This window comes from Stenella coeruleoalba (assembly GCF_951394435.1).
Source record: "Stenella coeruleoalba genome assembly, chromosome: 2".
NCBI lineage: Eukaryota > Metazoa > Chordata > Mammalia > Artiodactyla > Delphinidae > Stenella > Stenella coeruleoalba.
In genome coordinates, this window is record NC_137147.1 from 48,635,152 (window position 1) to 48,655,513 (window position 20,362).

At 37.9% G+C, this 20,362-nt stretch overlaps 1 protein-coding gene across 2 annotated transcripts; it reads right to left on the reverse strand.

Moving 5' to 3' along the window:
- Positions 1-5,004: 5,004 nt before the first annotated feature.
- On the reverse strand, positions 5,005-19,177 carry TMX1 (thioredoxin related transmembrane protein 1). 2 transcript variants are annotated; one of them, XM_079912572.1, is made up of 8 exons: positions 18,657-19,177; positions 15,537-15,652; positions 14,151-14,196; positions 12,216-12,344; positions 9,966-10,011; positions 9,766-9,867; positions 9,584-9,650; positions 5,009-6,924 (listed from the first exon to the last, which is right to left on the reverse strand). In XM_079912572.1, the coding sequence occupies exons 1-8, from the start codon at positions 19,025-19,027 to the stop codon at positions 6,743-6,745; spliced, it is 1,059 nt and encodes a 352-aa protein (XP_079768698.1). In that variant the 5' UTR covers positions 19,028-19,177; the 3' UTR covers positions 5,009-6,742. The 2 variants fall into 2 exon arrangements, with proteins under 2 accessions (XP_079768699.1, XP_079768698.1); XM_079912573.1 differs by lacking the exon at positions 9,766-9,867 and having other exon boundaries at positions 5,005-6,924.
- Positions 19,178-20,362: the final 1,185 nt, after the last annotated feature.

The window sequence follows — 20,362 nt, forward strand, 5'->3', positions numbered from 1 at the left end:
ATGATACAAATAGATGGAGAGATATACCATGTTCTTGGATTGGAAGAATCAACATTGTGAAAATGACTCTACTACCCAAAGCAATCTACAGATTTAATGCAATCCCTATCAAGCTACCACTGGCATTTTTCACAGAATTAGAACAAAAAATTTCACAATTTGTATGGAAACACAAAAGACCCCGAAGAGCCAAAGCAATCTTGAGAACGAAAAATGGAGCTGGAGGAATCAGGCTCCCTGACTTCAGACTATACTACAAAGCTACAGTAATTAAGACAGTATGGTACTGGCACAAAAGCAGAAAGATAGATCAATGAAACAGGATAGAAAGCCCAGAGATAAACCCACGCACATATGGTCACCTTATCTTTGATAAAGGAGGCAGGAATGTACAGTGGAGAAAGGACAGCCTCTTCAGTAAGTGGTGCTGGGAAAACTGGACAGGTACATATAAAAGTATGAGATTAGATCACTCCCTAACACCATACACAAAAATAAGCTCAAAATGGATTAAAGACCTAAATGTAAGGCCAGAAACTATCAAACTCTTAGAGGAAAACATACGCAGAACACTCTATGACATAAATCACAGCAAGATCCTTTTTGCCCCACCTCCTAGAGAAATGGAAATAAAAACAAAAATAAACAAATGGGACCTAATGAAACTTCAAAGCTTTTGCACAGCAAAGGAAACCATAAACAAGACCAAAAGACAACCTCAGAATGGGAGAAAATATCTGCAAATGAAGCAACTGACAAAGGATTAATCTCCAAAATTTATAAGCAGCTCATGCAGCTCAATATCAAAAAAACAAACGACCCAATCCAAAAATGGGCAGGAGACCTAAATAGACATTTCTCCAAAGAAGATATACAGACTGCCAACAAACACATGAAAGAATGCTCAACATCATAAATCATTAGAGAAATGCAAATCCAAACTACAATGAGATATCATCTCACACCAGTCAGAATGGCCATCATCAAAAAATCTAGAAACAAAAAATGCTGGAGAGGGTGTGGAGAAAAGGGGACCCTCTTGCACTGTTGGTGGGAATGTAAATTGATACAGCCACTGTGGAGAACAGTATGGAGGTTCCTTAAAAAACTACAAATAGAACTACCATATGACCCAGCAATCCCACTACTGGGCATATACCCTGAGAAAACCATAATTCAAAGAGTCATGCACCAAAATGTTCATTGCAGCTCTATTTACAATAGCCCGGAGATGGAAACAACCTAAGTGTCCATCATCTGATGAATGGATAAAGAAGATGTGGCACATATATACAATGGAATATTACTCAGCCATAAAAAGAAACGAAATTGAGCTATTTGTAATGAGGTGGATAGACCTAGAATCTGTCATACAGAGTGAAGTAAGTCAGAAAGAGAAAGACAAATACCGTATGCTAACACATATATATGGAATCTAAGAAAAAAAAATGTCATGAAGAACCTAGGGGTAAGACAGGAGTAAAGACACAGACCTACTAGAGAATGGATTTTAGGATATGGGGAGGGGGAAGGGTAGGCTGTGACAAAGCGAGAGAGTGGCATGGACATATATACACTAACAAACGTAAGGTAGATAGCTAGTGGGAAGTAGCCGCATAGCACAGGGAGATCAGCTCGGTGCTTTGTGACCGCCTGGAGGGGTTGGATAGGGAGGGTGGGAGGGAGGGAGACGCAAGAGGGAAGAGATATGGGAACATATGTATATGTATAACTGATTCACTTTGTTATAAAGCAGAAACTAACACACCATTGTAAAGCAATTATACTCCAATAAAGATGTAAAAAAAAAAAGTAATCATACTCTTTGCATGTCCGCAAAAAAAACCTTCAAAAATAGCTCAAATTACAATGCAAGTTACATAGTCTATTAAGCAGTAGGGCTATTCAACTGAAATCCCCTTTCATAAACATTAGATTAAGAAACATTCCATATTGAGCTGTTTGCACGTGCTAAGTTATAACTGGCATTTTCACATACATTATCTCATTTAATCTTGACAATAAACAAAAAATAAACTAAAAAAAAAAAACCCACATATTTCAGAAGACATAAACATACCTCAGCCTTTACTTCCTCCTCAAAGGGGACAAAATGGCAAAATAATTCTTCCTTACCACCTTCAAATTTACACTGCTCCCGTTCTCAGGAGAAGACTCAAGTTACTGTCAAAAGGACATGTAAGATTTTGCATACTAAACACAAAATCCACATAAAATAGGATTTAAACTTGCCCCTAGTAAGCGAGGATGGAGTCAAGCTTCCCCTGAAGCACAGGGCTGCAAAGTAATGCAGAACTTAAAATCTGGGTTCTGGTGTGAATGATGACACCAGTGCTTACCATGAGAGTAAAGGCAGAAGAGTTTTTCTTTTCCTGCTCCCCCATCTCAGTAGATTGAGGACCCAAGTGAGTTCCTAGTGACACTCACACAGCTTACTGTCAACATTAATAGCTTTACTATTTGACTGTCTTCCTTCACAAGGAATTAATATTCTAGGAAACTTGCCCAGGAAGCTAAAGTTACAAATAACTTTAATGTTCAAGAATTTCCCCAAAGTCATTTATCTGAACACTAGACTACTCAACTTTCCCTCATTTCATAAATATGAAAATCAGTGTCCAGAGAGGCGGCAGTTGCATTCCTGTTCAGGGGTGGAGACAAGATTTGAAGCCAGGTCCCTTGACCTCTGCCCAGAAGTCTCCCCCCAACACTACACTTCGTATCAAACTAACAATAAGTTCCAGGCCCCAAAGAGTTGACAGTCAGCTTTTCGAGACAACAGATGAGAGCAAGGTTTATCTTGTTGAAGGTAGAGAACCTCAGAAATCACTTTACTCACAAATCGAGGCCTAGAGATGTATTGTGGTTGCTCCATGTCCGTTAATTGGTATAATAAATGCAAGAAAAGAAATATTACAAGATAGTATATGATTTAACTGCCAGAGAATGGTAAAAACCCACAAAATAGTTTCTTTCTGAAATAAATGACTGTGGGCCAGAAAGGACTCACAGGATTTGAGCTGACTCTTGAAGCAACAGATGGAATGAGGCAGGCTCAGAGAACAACAGTTCATTTGTTAAAGTAGTTTCAGGAACACTAGTTGGGTTGGGGCTGGAAAGATAGGGTTAAGAGCATTTACAATTTCCAACCAAGTATACACTTGATTCTGTGGAAACAGAAAGACTAAAGTTTAGAGAAGGTTTCTTAGGAATGCCTGGGTAGCAATATGTTGAAACTTCCTAAGTACTTACTTGAGTTGATACATTCTAACCCACTAGCAACCTTCTTTCTACTACATGCTTTAGTAAAGCACTGAAGCTTAGGAAGTTTAGAAAAACACTTAATTACTTAAGTTATTCTTCCAAGTGAAGTATCAAGATAGTTTCAAGGAATTTAAAACATAACTCTCTCAATTATGCTTAGATTTAAAAGAAGTTTCAGATAAATCAAACCTCTATTTGCTCAACTGACTTCTTATATTTTCATTTTCAGGATACAACCAGTCTGAGTTGTGATACTACAATGGGAACAGGCTTATAAGTAGTGTCACACATAGCCAAATGGGTAAAAAGGAAGGACAGCTGATTTCATTAATGGCCACAATACAGTACTGATATTATCACCATTTGTAATGAATGAATCAAAACTAAAAAATCATTAAAGGAGAAGGAACATTTTAGATGTTTAGTTCAAGTATGTAACTGAATCTTACTACTTATAGAGTATCAAAGTTCCAATTTAAACTTATGTTTTTCTAATTTCAATGGCTCTAAAACAGGTGCAAAAGTTGCTGGATATGAAATACCAACATATCTAAATCTGCAAGTAGGATATTCAATTTAAAATTTACTTTTAGAATTACACAATTATACTCAGTATGACCACTCATTTAAATTCCAACCCAAAACAATTATGATTAACAAAATACCCACATCAAAAGTAATTTGTCAATCATACCTCAGTAAAGCTTGGGAAAAAAAATTATCGAAAGAATTCTAACTTAAATTATGCAATGAATCAGAATATCCTAGGTAACTTTAAAATGAGTTAAAATGTTCATTCAAAAATGTTTATCTAATCACGAGTCCAGTACTATGCCTTTTTATGCATCGGGCTCAATAAGAACACAACTGACTAGAGAGAAAACTGCTTTCAAAAGCATCATTTATGGTAATAACCTCGATTCTTTATGCAGTACCCAAAACACAAGACTGCAAGTACTGAATTCTGGTATTTCTGAATATATTTGTTGCAATATCTGATAAGAGTGAAATTTTTAAATTTATATTGTAATTTCATATATAAATTGCTAAATCTGCAGTACTCGTGCTGAAAAAAAAAAAGCATGATTTGAAATCTTGTGGTTTCTGATTGTACCTATTTCTGCCCTAGCTCTCTGAGCCTGTTCACATGTAATGCTCAGATATCACATACTGTAGTCAGACTAAATGAATTATTACAGGAAAAGAGCACAGCTCCAATACTCAATGAATGAAGAATGTTCCCCATGGAACCTTCATTCAAACTACTGTCAGTCTTGCTCATTTAAGTATTTAGGCAATACGTGGTAGAATACTGCATTTTCTAGTGGAGTGATCAGATTTCAATACTTTAGTGCTGGAGCTGAATGACTGAGGCATCCTGGGGAGCAGCGTTCTCCAGGATGCTGATATTGCACCTTATTCCCTCCTAGATGATCTGTTGCTAAGCTGCCATGTGGAGCCCCTTTAAACCAATGCAGAAACAAAAGGGGTCTGTTAAAGGTAAAATGATCCCAATATAGTTTCTGTAAGCCTCTGGTGTGACAGAAAATTGATTATTCAGATGTCTACAGTGACAATCCTGAAGACACACAAGATCATCTCTTTTCTGAAATATCAAGTCTCTACATGTTCAGCCTACTTGTAATCTTCTGTATATATTGTTTTTAATCACTTAAAAACTTAAAACTATATTGTCATGTATACAAGACTAGAAAAATAGAACGCTTAATTAACGAGAAGCATTTCTCTGTCATCTCAAGTGACAGAAACAGATGTGTATGACTCTAGCCTTTTGATTACACATATCAAGTATATACACAGTGACACAAATATTCACTTGAACACTGTAAAATGCAAATTAATTAAGCATCGTTAAATATGCAACTAGAAATCACACTTGCCTTCAGCTTCAGTGAAGTGCTTAGAAAAGTTTATTTTGTGCTTAGATTATTTTTCTAAAGCATCACAAAGTTACACATCCAAACTCTTCAATGGTAGAATATTTAATATTCTAAAGGAGAGGCCTTTAAAGAAAACTGTTGTACATTATGATATTGTAAGTCTAATGGATTCACACAGCAGCAGAACCTAGATGAAAGGGGACATTACAGAAATTGTCTATTACCATAATGGAGAGGTGATCCATTCTAAATATTTATGCTTTTTCCCCTTCTTGTAGCTAACACAGTTTTCTACTGCTGCCGCACACATCCGCCCACCCCCTCTTTTGCTGTAAGGTGAAAACTCTTCAACTCTTCAAGGAGTAAAAATATATTAAATGTCCCACCTTGCTGATACCCACCTGTGAAATAACACACAACAGAAAGTACAGTAGAATACGGAGTCTGTCTTTTCAAAAACATAAGCCTTTTATGAGTTTAAGACATCAGGCATACATTGACTTTGTAAAATCAATTAAGAACTTTCTGTATGAGGACAAATATACATTGAAAACATACACTACAAGATGCTTTTTCCTGAGTAGAATGCTAACTTTATATCAAATTAAGCTTCTGTGAATTTTCAAAATGTAAAATACCAAGGCTTTTCCACAAAATCAAGTAAAAATCAGGAATGTTCACCTTCACATCCAAAAAAAGTTCAAGTAGAGGTTCAACAAGAATGATGTAAAATCTGAAACAAGTAGCCAAGATTTTAAATTATCAGTAGATGCCTCTTCACTTTTAAGGATTCCTCAGTAAACTTCAGTTTGAAACAATTTATTAAAACATGAAAAACATTTCCAGGAAATTATCCAATTTGGAAAATGAAAAATGTAACTCATGGTAAGAAAAATACAAATCATACACTGAACAGAGGAGAACAAAAAGGCAACCAACCTTTCATAGGAATCAAGACAACATCATGGGCTTATAAAATCTTCCTAAACATATCCTGTATTATCATATGTAGAAAACTGTAACTAAAGTAAGGTAGCTTTTATTAGTTGCATACTCTAAAGCTATGACTACATTTTGGAATTTACCTCTAAAAGGACCTCACAGTTGTCACTGAAATACACATTTCTTGAGACAATGGGCAAAGTTCCCATTTATGGGAAATATGTTCTTTTTTTCACACAGTGAAACTGAGAAAAATTATATCAAATGAGAAATCTTTTTCTCTAAAGTAATCTCCTTAAATACCTCAATAATGCAATACTTGGGAAATGTAATTTTTCAACTCAGACTTGAAAAGGTTATTATGAAACAAACATACAGAAATCTTATTGCTTGGCACCAGATTTTTCAAAAATTAAACTACTGTTTGAACCACCATACTGTTCTCAAATCCTGATTTTTCAAATAATGCTACTTTTATTTTCTGAAGGTAGACTGTTCAACCTAATGACAATCTAGACTGAACCCTGCAATGTACAAGCAAGTCACAGTTCACTTCAAAAAGAAATGATCAATCTTCTGTTTTTGTCAAAATCATATGAATATACTTGTACAAATTAACTAGATTTATCTGTGGCCAATGAAGGAGCCACAGAACGTTGTCTTATGGCATTTTGTGCAAACTCTGTGTTTATTCCTTCTTTGCTTTCAGGTTCCTCTTCTGAAACATCTTCTTCATCAGCCTCTTGTTCTTCCTCCACTTTTTTCAGAGGTTGAGAAGATTCTAGTAATAATTTTTCTTAAAGATAAAAACCAGAAATGTTCTTTTGTTGATGTATTAGAGTTGTGTTAAGAGTACAATCAAGACACAATTCATATGCCCATAAATTGCTTTGGCACTTATTTATCAATCATGTTTGGATTTCCAAAAGGAAAAAGCTATCTTCAAGAACAAGTGATACTGTAAAAATAACTGGTTTGGAAGATCCATTTTACTTACCAAATTCATTCTTATTATCCACCTATTCATAAACTGAACTGAAATTAATGAACCAGAATTAATGCTGTGCATATTGTTGTAAGAAAACAGACTGCATTAAATATAACTATCTTATATTAACTTGCTATTAAATCTTCTAGCTAAGAAGTATACTAAGACAAACTTCAATACCACCCTTGTTTCAGCTCCCAGGAGAACAGGAATCAGACACTTAAGTTGAAGGCTATTTTCCTAGCTATGTTTTTTTCAAGTGGTTTCATAAAGATGCTTCCACTTCTCCACATATGTAATTTTATTAAGGTGTAATTACAAATAATATAAGATACATATCTTAAGTATACAGCTCAATTAATTTTTTAATATACACACACACCACATATACCCCCCCCTCCCTTTGTTAATAGGGACTGTTGCTAGTTAACTTAAACTTAGAAGACACCATGTTACTGAGATCCAGAACACAGAATTTGGCCAATAAGCTTTTGTCTGTTCAGTGATCCGAGACTGTCCCTAATCCTAGGCAACCCGGAATGGAGCGGGAAGAACACGGGGGTGCAAGGTAGAAGAAATTACGGGAAGGAATTACCGTAAAGTGGACAATCTGTTGTTTGGTCTGTCTAGCATCCCTTTTCCTGTTGGGTTACCCCTTCCCTATGCTACATCCCAGGTGGCTGTGGTGGACACAAATGACAGTTTAGAGCAGTGGTTCTCCACCAGGGGTGATTCTGCCTCCTAAGGAACACTTGGCTATGTCTGAAGGTATTTTTGGTTGCTACAACAGAGAGGGGTGGTGCTACTGGCAACCAGGGGGATGCTGCTGAAAATTCAATAATGTACAAAAGACAGTTCATCACGATTAAGAATTATCCAGCCCAAAAGACCAATAGTGTCAAGGTTGAGAAACTCTGGTTTACAGTGACTGTTCCAAAAACTGAGCCCTCTATACAAGTGGAATACACCAGAATTTTTCCAGAAGATAGGTGAGTACAGGGAGAAGTATATTTCCTTCTTACTCTGGGATTATGAGCTATAGCTTTCTATAGTCATTCTATTCTCAGGACTAAAAAGAGCCCAAAATGGAGCAAGCAAAGTTATAGAGAACTGAGCAATTCAGAAACATAAAAACATTTGAGCCCCAGGATCCAATCAACTCTGCCCTCAGGCTTCCTGACTATGTGAACCAATAAATTCTGATTTTGCTTAAAGTTAGACTCAGTTGGATCTTTTCCTAGCAACTCAAAATCTAAGCCAAACACACATAATGGAAAACAACTCAAAAAAATCCTGTAGCCTGCTGTAGAAGGGGTAATATCACATTAAAGTATGGATTAGTATCAGCTGTGTCACAGATTACTTGAGACAAATCTGTTATTAGGTTTAAGGTTTTTGAAGCAAAATAAATATAAAAGGTACATTCACTGACTTAGTTGTCTTTTAAGTAATCTGTGCTTATTATATTTTTTCCTACAGGTCAGTGACCCTTGGTGGATAAAATTATTCCCTCCCCTACCTGTGTTCTTCTTAGCATCAATGCAACTATCTAAGAAATTTTTTAAAAACACTATCAGTTGTTCGACAGACAAGGAATACTGTAAATGCAATCTCCACTGATTTCATTTCAGGAGTTCTGACCTCAGTTTAAGTCCTAAGTCACGAAATACAACAGAAATGTCAGGCCAAAAGTCTGGTTTAGGTTCTACTCTCAGCTCTGTCATTTCTGTGTGAACTTGGAAACACAGTTCATCTCTCTCAGCTTTAGTTTCCTCAACCACAAAATGGGAAGAGTATCACTTATGCAGTCTACCTAAAGAGCTGCTGAAAAGCAAATGGGACGACAGAAAGTGAAAGCTCTTTACAAACAGCAAATAAGAGGGCCTTCATAACAGTATGATTTTCAAGATTAAAAATAAATGATTGGTAGGTAATCCTATTAAGATAAACAGCAGTGAATATTCTAATTCTATAAACCCATCGTGTAGTAAAATACAATGGCAATGAGAATCCTCAAGCAGCTACAGGATTTGCTTTTCCCAATAACCTAACAGAAAAACTCAGACTTGACCAGCATACAAAGAAAAAGCTTCAAATGTGGTCACTATACCAATGAAAAGACTTCAAGAGTGGAATATATTCAACTTTTTTTGACACAAGTATATTCAAATGGATCCATGAATATCATGGAATTTTCAAACAAGCTGACATCAGGTCAATGGTTATCAAATATCTATAAGTTATATGCAGTGTTAAAATTCTCCACACTATAAAAACCAAAAAAAAAACTATGTTTCTAAATCCAATGGGCTGTCATTCTTACATGAGATATACATCCCTCTTCCCCCACCACTCCATATTTAGAAACCTAAGCTAGAAAGGCAACCTGTTTTATGTGTGATTGTGTTTATTACAGAAATCAATGGGATTATAGTGAATAAAAATAAACATTTAAAAATATACTTACTGGAAGGGTATGGCTGTGGTCTGCGCCTTTTTGAAGGACAAAGGCAATCTGCCACAAATATCATGCACTGCAAAAATAAACAGAAGAAGTATGAATGTACAATATAAAGCCAGTGAAACTATATTGAATTATGAAATTCTAAAATATTTTTCTTCCCAGTACTCTGAAAATGAAGTGCTTACAAGTCCTAATAATAGTCCCGAAAGCAGAGTTGCTAAAGCAAACACTGTATATGATCCCCAAACCGGTAATCCAAGGTCTTCAATAAAATAGTTATGGTAAGTCTAAAATCAAAAGAAAAAAATAAACTAAAAACATGGTCATTTCTTAAAAAGTGACAGTGTCAAAATGTTTAAAATAGAAATAAAATTTTAGCCCATACCCTGATCCACATAGACAGCTGAAAGAGTGCTGACATACTACTCATCCTAAAATAAAGAGACAAGTGAAAAACTGAATCAGATACACAGCTTTGAAGTAGAATACATGTGTGTTACCTATATCTTCTATTTTTCACTCTATAACTTCCCCAACACAACAGATTTTATTGCTGATGTTACTCAAGATTAGTGATACATCAGTGATTTCAAGCCCATAATAAGAAGGCTTATTAATGGAAATTAACAGTTTCTGAATTTTTGCCACTATGTGATATCCTCATAAACAAAACACTTGATCATTTTTTTTTTCCTTTTCTCCTATTGTTTTGACTATAACCTTTCACCTGATGATTTCTCCAATATACTTTGAGTACAGGTTACAAACTCTATGGAACAAACTGGTTTGAAGTTAGGCACACTGTAAGCAAATGGCAACTCTTATTCACCCTTAAAATCTTCCAAAGAAGTAGAGAAGGGAGCCTGAAGGAAGACTGGGAGCACTTGCTGAGTTGATCCTTCCCACCTAAGAATTACCCTCCTTTTGTATTAAAATTAAACTTACAACAGCATTAGTTTGATATAGTTTAATGATATACAAAATAATCACACAAGAAATAAATGCTAAGTTACCATATAAGTAAAATGGTAAAAGTAAAAATAACAATTTTCACATAATTAAACCCAAGTAGCTTTGATGGGCAGTTAGAAAAGAGGCCTGCTCCAAAACTTAGCTTTGTGGGTTCTCTCTAGCAGAAGTGGGGCCACTTACACATAAACTAATTCACACACAAGCCAGAGGTCCTGCATGCAGGATGGCCTAATCCAATCACTGATCGCTGGGTGGATGAACCTGCCAAGCTGACCCTGGAAGCGCCTCTTACTCAGTCTACCAATAAAAAAGGTATGGACTGCTGTCCGGAGGAGTCAGCGGAGACTTACAAGCGACCCCCACTTCCTCGACCAGAGAGGGGAAGAATCATTTATGACATGAGATTTCAAACAAAAATCAGATACATTTTCAGTCCAACACAGACAGGTACATTAACCATGTTGCTTCTGTTCTTTAAAACACAAAATAGGAATAGGAACAAGGAACTGAAACATGAATCACTGTGTTGTCTCACTGTAGTCTGTGCTGATTAGATTCTATCAGGAAGAGCAGGTGCCTTATTTGGGTTGGGCATGGTGGCTCAGTGGGGGAATTCTGACAGTTCAATTCAGAGGTGTAAGGAAAAGGTCCTAAAGATGAACTTTCTTTTTCAAAATACTGCTTAGGGATGATCATGCCCCCACTCCCAGATCCAGAGCATTATCGCTTACACTCTCCATCCTCCAAAGGCAAGTGTGGTAAGAGGACAGGAAGAGACAGCTTAGCCACACCAGGATGAGCCCATGGTGGCCTCAGCAAAACTCAGTATTCCCAGAGGTCTCTCAAATGACCCGTGAGGCCTTGCTCCCCAAGAGAGATTCAGAAAATGTGCTAGTTATGCCCAATCCTACTGCTCCATAGCAAGCTGCTCTGGAGAAATGTACCCTCTACCTACATATAAAGCTCAGTGGTTAGTCATGTCATTAGGCTCATTGTTCATCCATACTATTCGTACAAAAAGCTATCAGACAGGTGGAATAATTCAATCACATTAAATCAAGAACTTAAATCTAAAGGTAGCATGAGTAGGCATATGGTTGCGGCTTCTCATCCAAATGCTAAGCTCAAATGATAGGGACTTCCCTGGTGGTCCAGTGGTTAAAACTCCACACTCCCAATGCAGGGGCCCTGGATTTGATCCCTGGTCAGGGAACTAGATCCCGTGTGCCGCAACTAAGAGCCCATATGCCTCAACTAAAGATGCCACACACCGCAACTAAGACCTGGCACAGCCAAATAAATAAATATTTAAAAAAAACAAAACCAAAAACAAACAAAAAACCCCTCAAATGATAGTTTTACCTATTGTATCGCTCACACTCTTAGGGGGATTTATTAGTTTTTGATGATACAAATGACCATATTTACAGAACTAAAATATTCCTAAAAAGACTTAATTCTATAGAAAGCCTCCTTCTACATTAACAAGGATCACAGTATCCACTGGACTTAGAAGATAAAGTCAAACTGAAAATATCACATAGTAAATCTGAACATATCTTAAGAGTCCTAGAATTAAAACTAAGTAAATATGCTTTATTTACATGAAATATATGTCCCAATTAATCCTGAAATAAATAAGAGAAAAACCCCTCATACTTACAAAACAGAACCTGGACCAACCCATGATGAAACAGGTTCAATACTCTTCCACTCTTTTTCACTTATAAAGTTTATGAAGTCCTTCTTAGTCCTTGGGCCCTGATAGCGCCTAAATTCACCATTTTTACAACTAAAGATCACAAGTAAATATTAATCAGCACCAAATAAATAAACTTTGTTTTGCTATTTCTATAACCCCATTTTACAATCAATCCTAATCTTCAAAATCATCAGCAATGCAGAAGTAGCAAATTACACTAATTACCTACCCTTGACATCTTAGCCCCAAATTTAATTAAACACTGAGGTTATACTTTTAAACAATCGTAAGTCTTAAGACTGTTATTGTTACTCTTCCAAATAATAAAACTATGAAACACAGTAAGTAATTATATGTCAATTATGTCTCAATAAAAAACTGGGGAGAAAAAGAAATGCAGTACGTAGATATATCTCAGAAAATCACTTTTAAGCCACAATACACACATTAAAGAGATGACTTCATGAAAAAGCAGTTAGAATCGCGTCTGACATTTATTATTTATTAGCTATTGTTAAAGAACTTTCACAGCCATCATGGTTTAAGTCGCTGGAGGCATCTGATGCAGTGACATTCGGCTTTGCGTTCTTCCTGACACCCACCTCCTCCTTCCCATTCCTAATGCATGGAGCTCTGTCATAGGATCGTAAGTGCTCTCCCTGTTCCCACATCTTCACCATTTCTAAATTACCTTAAATAATACTGCCAGTCTAACTCTACTTAATTAACACTTCAATTTTTATCACTTTAAGCACAAAAACTTTCCATAGCTCCCCACTACCTACAGTAAGATCAGAGGATCCTTTATCCACCCAGAGCCAAAGACAACAAGGAAGCCCCCACTCAAAAACCCAAAGTTTTGCGGAGAAAATGACATTTGAGCTGTTTTTGAAGGATAGGTAGGATTTCAGCAGGCAGAAATTAGGGGAATGAGCATGATAAACAACGTTACTAAAAGAAAAAGGCAGGAAATTCCAGAAAATTTCAGGGGTTGTTAAGACAAGGGGGAGACTGACTAGCCAGTTAAGGGGCATGTGGAGAAAAGGACTGAGTAAAAACGGAGAGAAGCACTTACAGAGACAGAGAAGAGACATTTAAACATATACAAAGGGAGTCGTGGCAAATAAAAAGGTACAGGGAAACAGATACAAACATGAAAAAAAGACAAGGAAAATCAAGATACACACAGAACCGCCAACTTCTTGTTTGTGTAACTTTTAAGTGAAGGAGAGAAGTGCCTCCTGGCATTCAACCCACCAGCTAGATGAACATTAAGGTTCAGGGCAGATACAGAGATTTAAGATTTCTTATGGCCAGTTCAGAAGATAAAGACAAACTAAAAAACCTGACACTGAACACTACATAATCTTGTTTATTCTGACTTAACAACCATTTCACCTACCACTGTCCCCAAGGCTGAGCTACAGCACTTTCTAATAGCTAATGTTTGAACATACCATGATCCTAATTATAACTGTTTATGAGACTGTTCTCAGGATGGAATGCTTACTCTGCACTCTTGAAAATGCTACCTCCAAAGTTGAGTTTAAACCGCATATTCTCCAGGAACCAGTCCAAAGCAGCGATTTTTTTCCCTTACCAAATTTCCTACAGTACTTACCACAACTCTGCGCTCATAATCACTTACTAGCTGAATGGTATCACACCATTTCTCGTGCACATCATCTTCTAAAACAATTACAAATCTTTGGGATCACAGATTGTTTCATGCATCATTCATCTGTCTAAAGGCACTTAGAATAGCACTAAGCAAAGTAAGCCTTCTAGTAAACTTATTGAATATAATGCTCTTTAAACATGATCTAGGCTGGAGGTCTACTATTCTGATTACACTATGATTCATCTTTCATAACTACAGAATCTTCAAATACTTACTGATAAACAGTAGGAAGAGCACTTATGATAAATCGTCCGCTTAGTCCTACAAATGATAAAGAAAGATTAGAAATAAATACAAGAAAGAACACACAGCAGGTTTTATATGGGCCAATCACTTACCACTTAAAAGCTGACTCTGAATTACTTGAATACTAATAGGCAAAGAATATGAAATTATACCTAAAAATAGTTGAGCTCTGTAATATAAACAATGAAAGAAATTCCAATTACGTACTTAAAGCAACTGAAAAAAACCTCTACTATACATTATCTCCATTTAAAAGTATGTAAAATCTGAATATTGAAGACATTTGTGAATATATATGTATAAACATTTGGTCAATTATACTACTATAAGATTACTAGCTGAGTCATGGGACAGCACAATATAACTGCGGTCTTAGGTCTAAAATCAAATGAAACTGCATTTGATAATCAAAAAGCAAACACAGAGTTTCTAAGGTATTGTTAAAAATGGAAAATATTATGAATCTTCCAAAAGGTGGGCAATAACAGCATCAGCTAACATTATCAACCATGTGTTAAACACTAAAATAACTAAGAACCAATCTATGACTCAGTTTTATGATCTGTAAAACGGGGATACTATCTATCCCACAACGTTGTACAAGGACTACATAATAAATGCAAAACACTTGGAGCAGTACCTGTAACAGTAAGTGCTCACCAAATATTAGCGATTATTACCATTTGGGATGGGGCAGAATCAAGAATCCAGGTTTACTGTGACCAAGAACAGGTAAGAAGAAGCATCTGTAAGGGCAGGGCCTGACACTTCTCCAGGGGGCCAAGTCAGGAGGCCACAACCATGAGGGCTTTGTAATTAACAGCCAATGTTCTCAAATCACAGTTAAAGGATTAAATTTGAAATCCAATTGCAGAGATTTAGACGACTCACACAGGGAATGTGACCTTGACTCTACAAAGAACCTCAACCACATGCTCCTTATTCTGAAGCTTGGTACATTTGCAAATGCTGGGTTAACCAATGTCCACCTGAGCCACAATATTCTAGGGCTTCTCACAGACGTCTTACATACTAGTCTGGGGCCTGAGATGCAAAGGAAAAAAGATCACAGGCAGTTATGTGAGGGAAGAGTGGGGGGAGGGAGATGTCTCCAAGGTCCCTTAGAGCAATAGAGAAAAGAAGTAAGCTGCCATACCCAACCAGGGAATCCACTTTCTGCGGCACTTCACACTGAGCCCCCATCAGGGAGGTGGGTAAGTCAGCCTAACCAGCTGAAGACAGTTCTGTTTTTAAAAACTAGTGAAAGGTAGAGTTAAGATCATGCAATGTGGAAAACAGACCAACAGATCATCCCAATCTGCAACGAAACAAAATTAACCAAAGACTTACAGTACCTGGCTGCTCTGTGACATCTACTTTTGCAACATTAACCTCAAGATCTTCTCCCCATTCGGCAAAACTTTCCCATTCTGGTTGAAGATTCTGACAAGCAGGACACCATGGAGCATAACTAAGAAATAGTTTTTAAAAAAGTTAAACACTCTAATATGATCATATTGGGATAAAAATTCTAAAATGTGTAACTTGTGAAGAATATTTTATACTAAAAACAAGATAGCAAAGTGCTTAATTTTGTGAAGATGAAAAGGTTTTAAGTGTGAGTCGAACACTCTGGAAATCAAGAACTATGAATTGATAATGCTAATCACAGAAAAGTAATTCTGAGAATAAGTTTTTAAGACACAAGGCCTTTTTCAAGTGCAAAACAGCTCTTTAAAAACCTTTGGGGGCTTCCCTGGTGGCGCAGTGGCTGAGAGTCCGCCTGCCGATGCAGGGAACATGGGTTCAGGGGACACGGGTTCGTGCCCCAGTCCGGGGAGATCCCACATGCCGCGGAGCGGCACGTCCGGAGCCTGTGCTCTGCAACGGGAGAGGCCACAACAGCGAGAGGCCCGCGTACAGCAAAAAAACAAAAAACAAAAAACCTTTGGATTTCTCTTATTATAAGGTGGGCAGAAAGCTCAAAGCCAAATTTGGAGTTCATCAGTTTTAACAATGGTATGTGCAGGAGTCACAAGTGCCAAGGTGCTAGTAAAAAAAGAGGAAGCACCCACGGCTGTGGTGAACAGGAAACACGTGCCTCATCTTAAGGAAGGAAACACTACATAGCTTGACAGGTCCAGGACAGCTGGCCCAGTGCAGCAGGCTATTCCAATTTAAAAAGAGCTGAAAATCTGCATTTTTATGTAAAAATGCTACCTCAAAACTTAACCCAGACACAAACACTAGGCCGGCCAAATGAAATTCTCTGCCCAGACCTTGGTCAATCTCGGGTTTATAAATCTGTGGCCAAGCATATTAGCATTTTAATTACTCTTCTGGTATTCATTCTTAAAAGGCCCTGAATCTTTCCTAGGATTTGATTTTTCCCATTTTATTGTATATTATCTCATAATTTACCTCAGTTTTTTTTAATGGAACCAGGAAGAATAAAGCCTGTACCTGTTAAACACAAGAGTACAGTTTCTGTACTTCATTCTATTTTCTTGACTTATTTTATGAAAATAAAATTCCTAAAAGTAATATGCATTGTGGAACAAGACTAGTACCATACACAAAAGCCAAAGTCCGTAACAATAAATTGAATTACAATGAAAATATCTCTGTAACATAACTCCTGATCAGGGCAGATTTAATGCAGATAACTAACTTGTAGTAAGAGCTGACTATCATTAGAAATACTACATCCTTTTTCAAGTTTCTTTTGTTTCTTCGGTGCTTTTTAGAGACAACTTCATATTCAGTAGGCTAGGGGAAAAAATACTACGGTATGCTCTTAATTTCATACAGATGCTCTAATTCAAATCCCCAAATACTTCACTTCTGACTGCTGTATTGATATAGTTTGATCAAATGAGTTAATAAAAATCTCCTTGAGTAATACTTGATTTAATTTGCATAAAAGTTCATAATCACAATTGTTCAACACATTATTTATGAAACTGTGAATATTTTATGGGCACTATCTAAAACAGGGTACTGAGGACAATGAAACCCAAATGCTGTCCCTGGTTATATTTCCTCTCCCCTGCACCTTCAATGGTGCCTGAAAATTCATTTCACTGAGTTACAGATTATATGCATACTATATAAACATTTCCCCTATTGTATCCTGCATATAGATGTTCTATGCCTTGTTTGACTTTATGACTCAGGAGTTACTGATGTGACCTTGTGGGTTCTCCCTTGGGGATGTCCACCTCCACCTCCCTCCTTAACTGGCAACCCAACCACCCAGAAAAACACCCGCCTGAACCCTGTTAAGGAATGGGGTTATTCTAACAACATCTACATGTCTACTCTGTGTTAGTTTCTGGAGACAAAAAGAAAGCCACTATGGCAATACCTGGACATATTAATTAAAGCTTTTAGATATGTCTCTCATCTGTAAAATGCGGGAAATAATACCTATCTTATAGAATTTGTAAAGAATTAAATATGATAATGTATGTAAAGAGCTTAGAAGTGTTTAGTACAGTTAACAGTCAGTAATGGTGTTTTTTACTAATGAATAATGACTAGTACCACTAATAATACTGCCACCACGGTCACCACCACCACCAATTTAGTGACTAAAGCAAAGGCAGACAGTTTATTATCTACCGATGCAGAAGGGACGTTATTATAACGGAATCACCACAGACACATGGTTTTATCTGAACAATAAGTGACGAACTGACGCTCTTTTAAGAGTTTATAATCACACTCATACATTAATTTTTTTAATGCAATACCATTTAGAGAGGCATAAGAGTAATAACCCAAAACATTCAGTACTTTGCAAAAACACACACCCAAAAGAAAAATGAAACGTGGGAAAAGAAAAAACAACAAATGATAAAGGGAACGCAGATATTTAAATAACGCAACTTGAATTTACTTGGCATTTACAATAAAAATATGCCTAATCCATAAAATAACATTTAAAATAAACTAAAAGAGTCTCAAATTCTAACACTGTAAGTGGACTACTTTTTAAGGATAATGAGACAAAAAGAGAGGAGAGGTTCACTCAGTTTCCTCCTTTGTAGAGTTTGGTGAAATAAGTCTGTTAAGTCTGTGAAGACTCATTCCAAAATGAATAATTGTATAGGAACTAGACAGACCAACCACCCTCAACCCCAAAGCCATGAAGAAAGAGAATTCAAAGCTGAAAGTAACCTCACAGGCGCACCTCAGTCCTAGCAACCGAACTAGGGTGCACACTTTAGAAGAAACTTAACAGAGTATCCCCTGGTCAGAAACGAGGAGGGGGTGGGACCACGGCTGCGGAGGATCCCAAGAGGAGTTAGGGGATCGCGAGGAGTCGGGGGCTCCCGCCCCGCGCCTCAGAGTCGCAGTCCCGGGTAGTCTGGGACTCGCATGAGACGAACGGGGATGAAATCGGGGGTCCAGACTTGGAACTAGGACCCCGGCCCCCCGAGGGGGCCCCGAGACCACCGCCCGGCACTCACAATTCTATCATCCACTCTCCTTCCAGCAACTCTCTCCAGTTCTCGTCCGTGATGATCCGCACGTCGCTCCGCCGCCCGTGGGTCCAGGGAGCCCCCCAAAGCAACAGCAGCAGCACTGCCACGGGGATCCTGAGACTCCCGGAGGGCGCCATGTCGGCCGCTCGCCCACCCACAACGAGCGCGGCAGCCCTCACTTTGCGAAGCGGCTCCGCACTTCCGCCCGCGCGGGCTGATCGGCTCGTGCGCATGAGCGCGGCGGCGCTCGCGCGCGCGCGCGCGTCTTGAGAACTCTCAATGCGCATGACGAAGCCAGGTCCTAGTGGGTTGGTGGAGCAGAGAAAAGGGGAGCGCTCCTGTTCCCTAGTGCGCATGACAGAAAAGGGTCTCTCGTCCTGTCTTCTGCTACGCTCTAAACCGTTTTGGAGGAAGAGTGAACGGAGGGCGTGGTATAGAAAGTGGGGCGGGACTTCGGAGAGGAACGGCTTAAAAATTTGCCTCAGGATTTTGGCGCCGAATGATTGGCATTTATACTTAACGAAGGCAGTGGGTAAGTTTACACTAAAGCAGTTTCCAGTTAAATGCCCGTCAGAGTTTTCTTTTGTTTCCTTTGAAAATTTTTGTTGGGAAGCTAATGGATGTTTATGAGTCCGAATATTGGTTTACTTCTGGGGGATTACAGACTGTAAAGGGGTACAAGAGAACCTTATGGGTTCACTTTGTATTCTGTATCTTGGTCTGAACCATGCTTACACAGGTCATACCTAAAAAACCATTGAGACTGTATAGCTCAGGGAACTCAGTGCTCTGTGGTGACTTAAATGGGAAGGAAATCCAAAAAAAGAGGGGATATATGTATACTTATAGCTGATTCACTTTGCTCTACAGCAGAAACTAACACAACATTGTAAAGCAACTATACTCCAATAAAAATTAATTTAATCAAAAAACACACACAAAAACGTTGAGCTGTACGTGTTTAGTGCACTTAGGATGTGTATTACGCACTTTAGGATGTATATGATGCCTCAGTTTTTTGTAATGCAGTAGTTACAGAGATGCTAAATCAGAAATTCAAAATGGAACAAGACGCAGGCTTGTAACGAATATTTAAGGGGTTTTTTCCTCAAGCATTTGTAAATACAAATGCAAATCAAAATGTGCAGTCTTTAGAAAGTATTAATCAGTCAAATGAAAATAGTTGCCATTACACCTCCTCACTTCACATTCTCTCCTAAACTCAATCCAGTTGGCTGATTTCCCCACCCCTTCGCTGAAATGACCTTTCTAGGACACTAGTAATCTGCGTGTTAACATTATTTTTACTTGACTGCCAGCAGCATTCTGTCACCACACCCTTCTTGAAAGGCACAGTGTGGTGCCTCACTTGCTTTTTTTTCTCCTCACTAGCTGCTCCTTCTGAAATTCTTGGCCGTCCTCCCGTACTTGACTTCCAGACATTGGCTTTCCCCAGGATGCTGTACTGGCCCCCCTCCTCTTCATATCCACATGCTCCTCCAGATAACCTCAATTCTGGCTTTAAAAGCTATCAATATGCCTGTCGTTCCAGCCCTGACCTTTCTGGGAACTTCAGACATGTATGTGGTTAAAAAACAAAAGTCAACCAAGTAAATTGAAAGATCTGATTGTCTTGGGACTTCCATGGCGGTCCAGTGGTTAAGACTTCGCCTTCCAATGCAGGGGGTGCA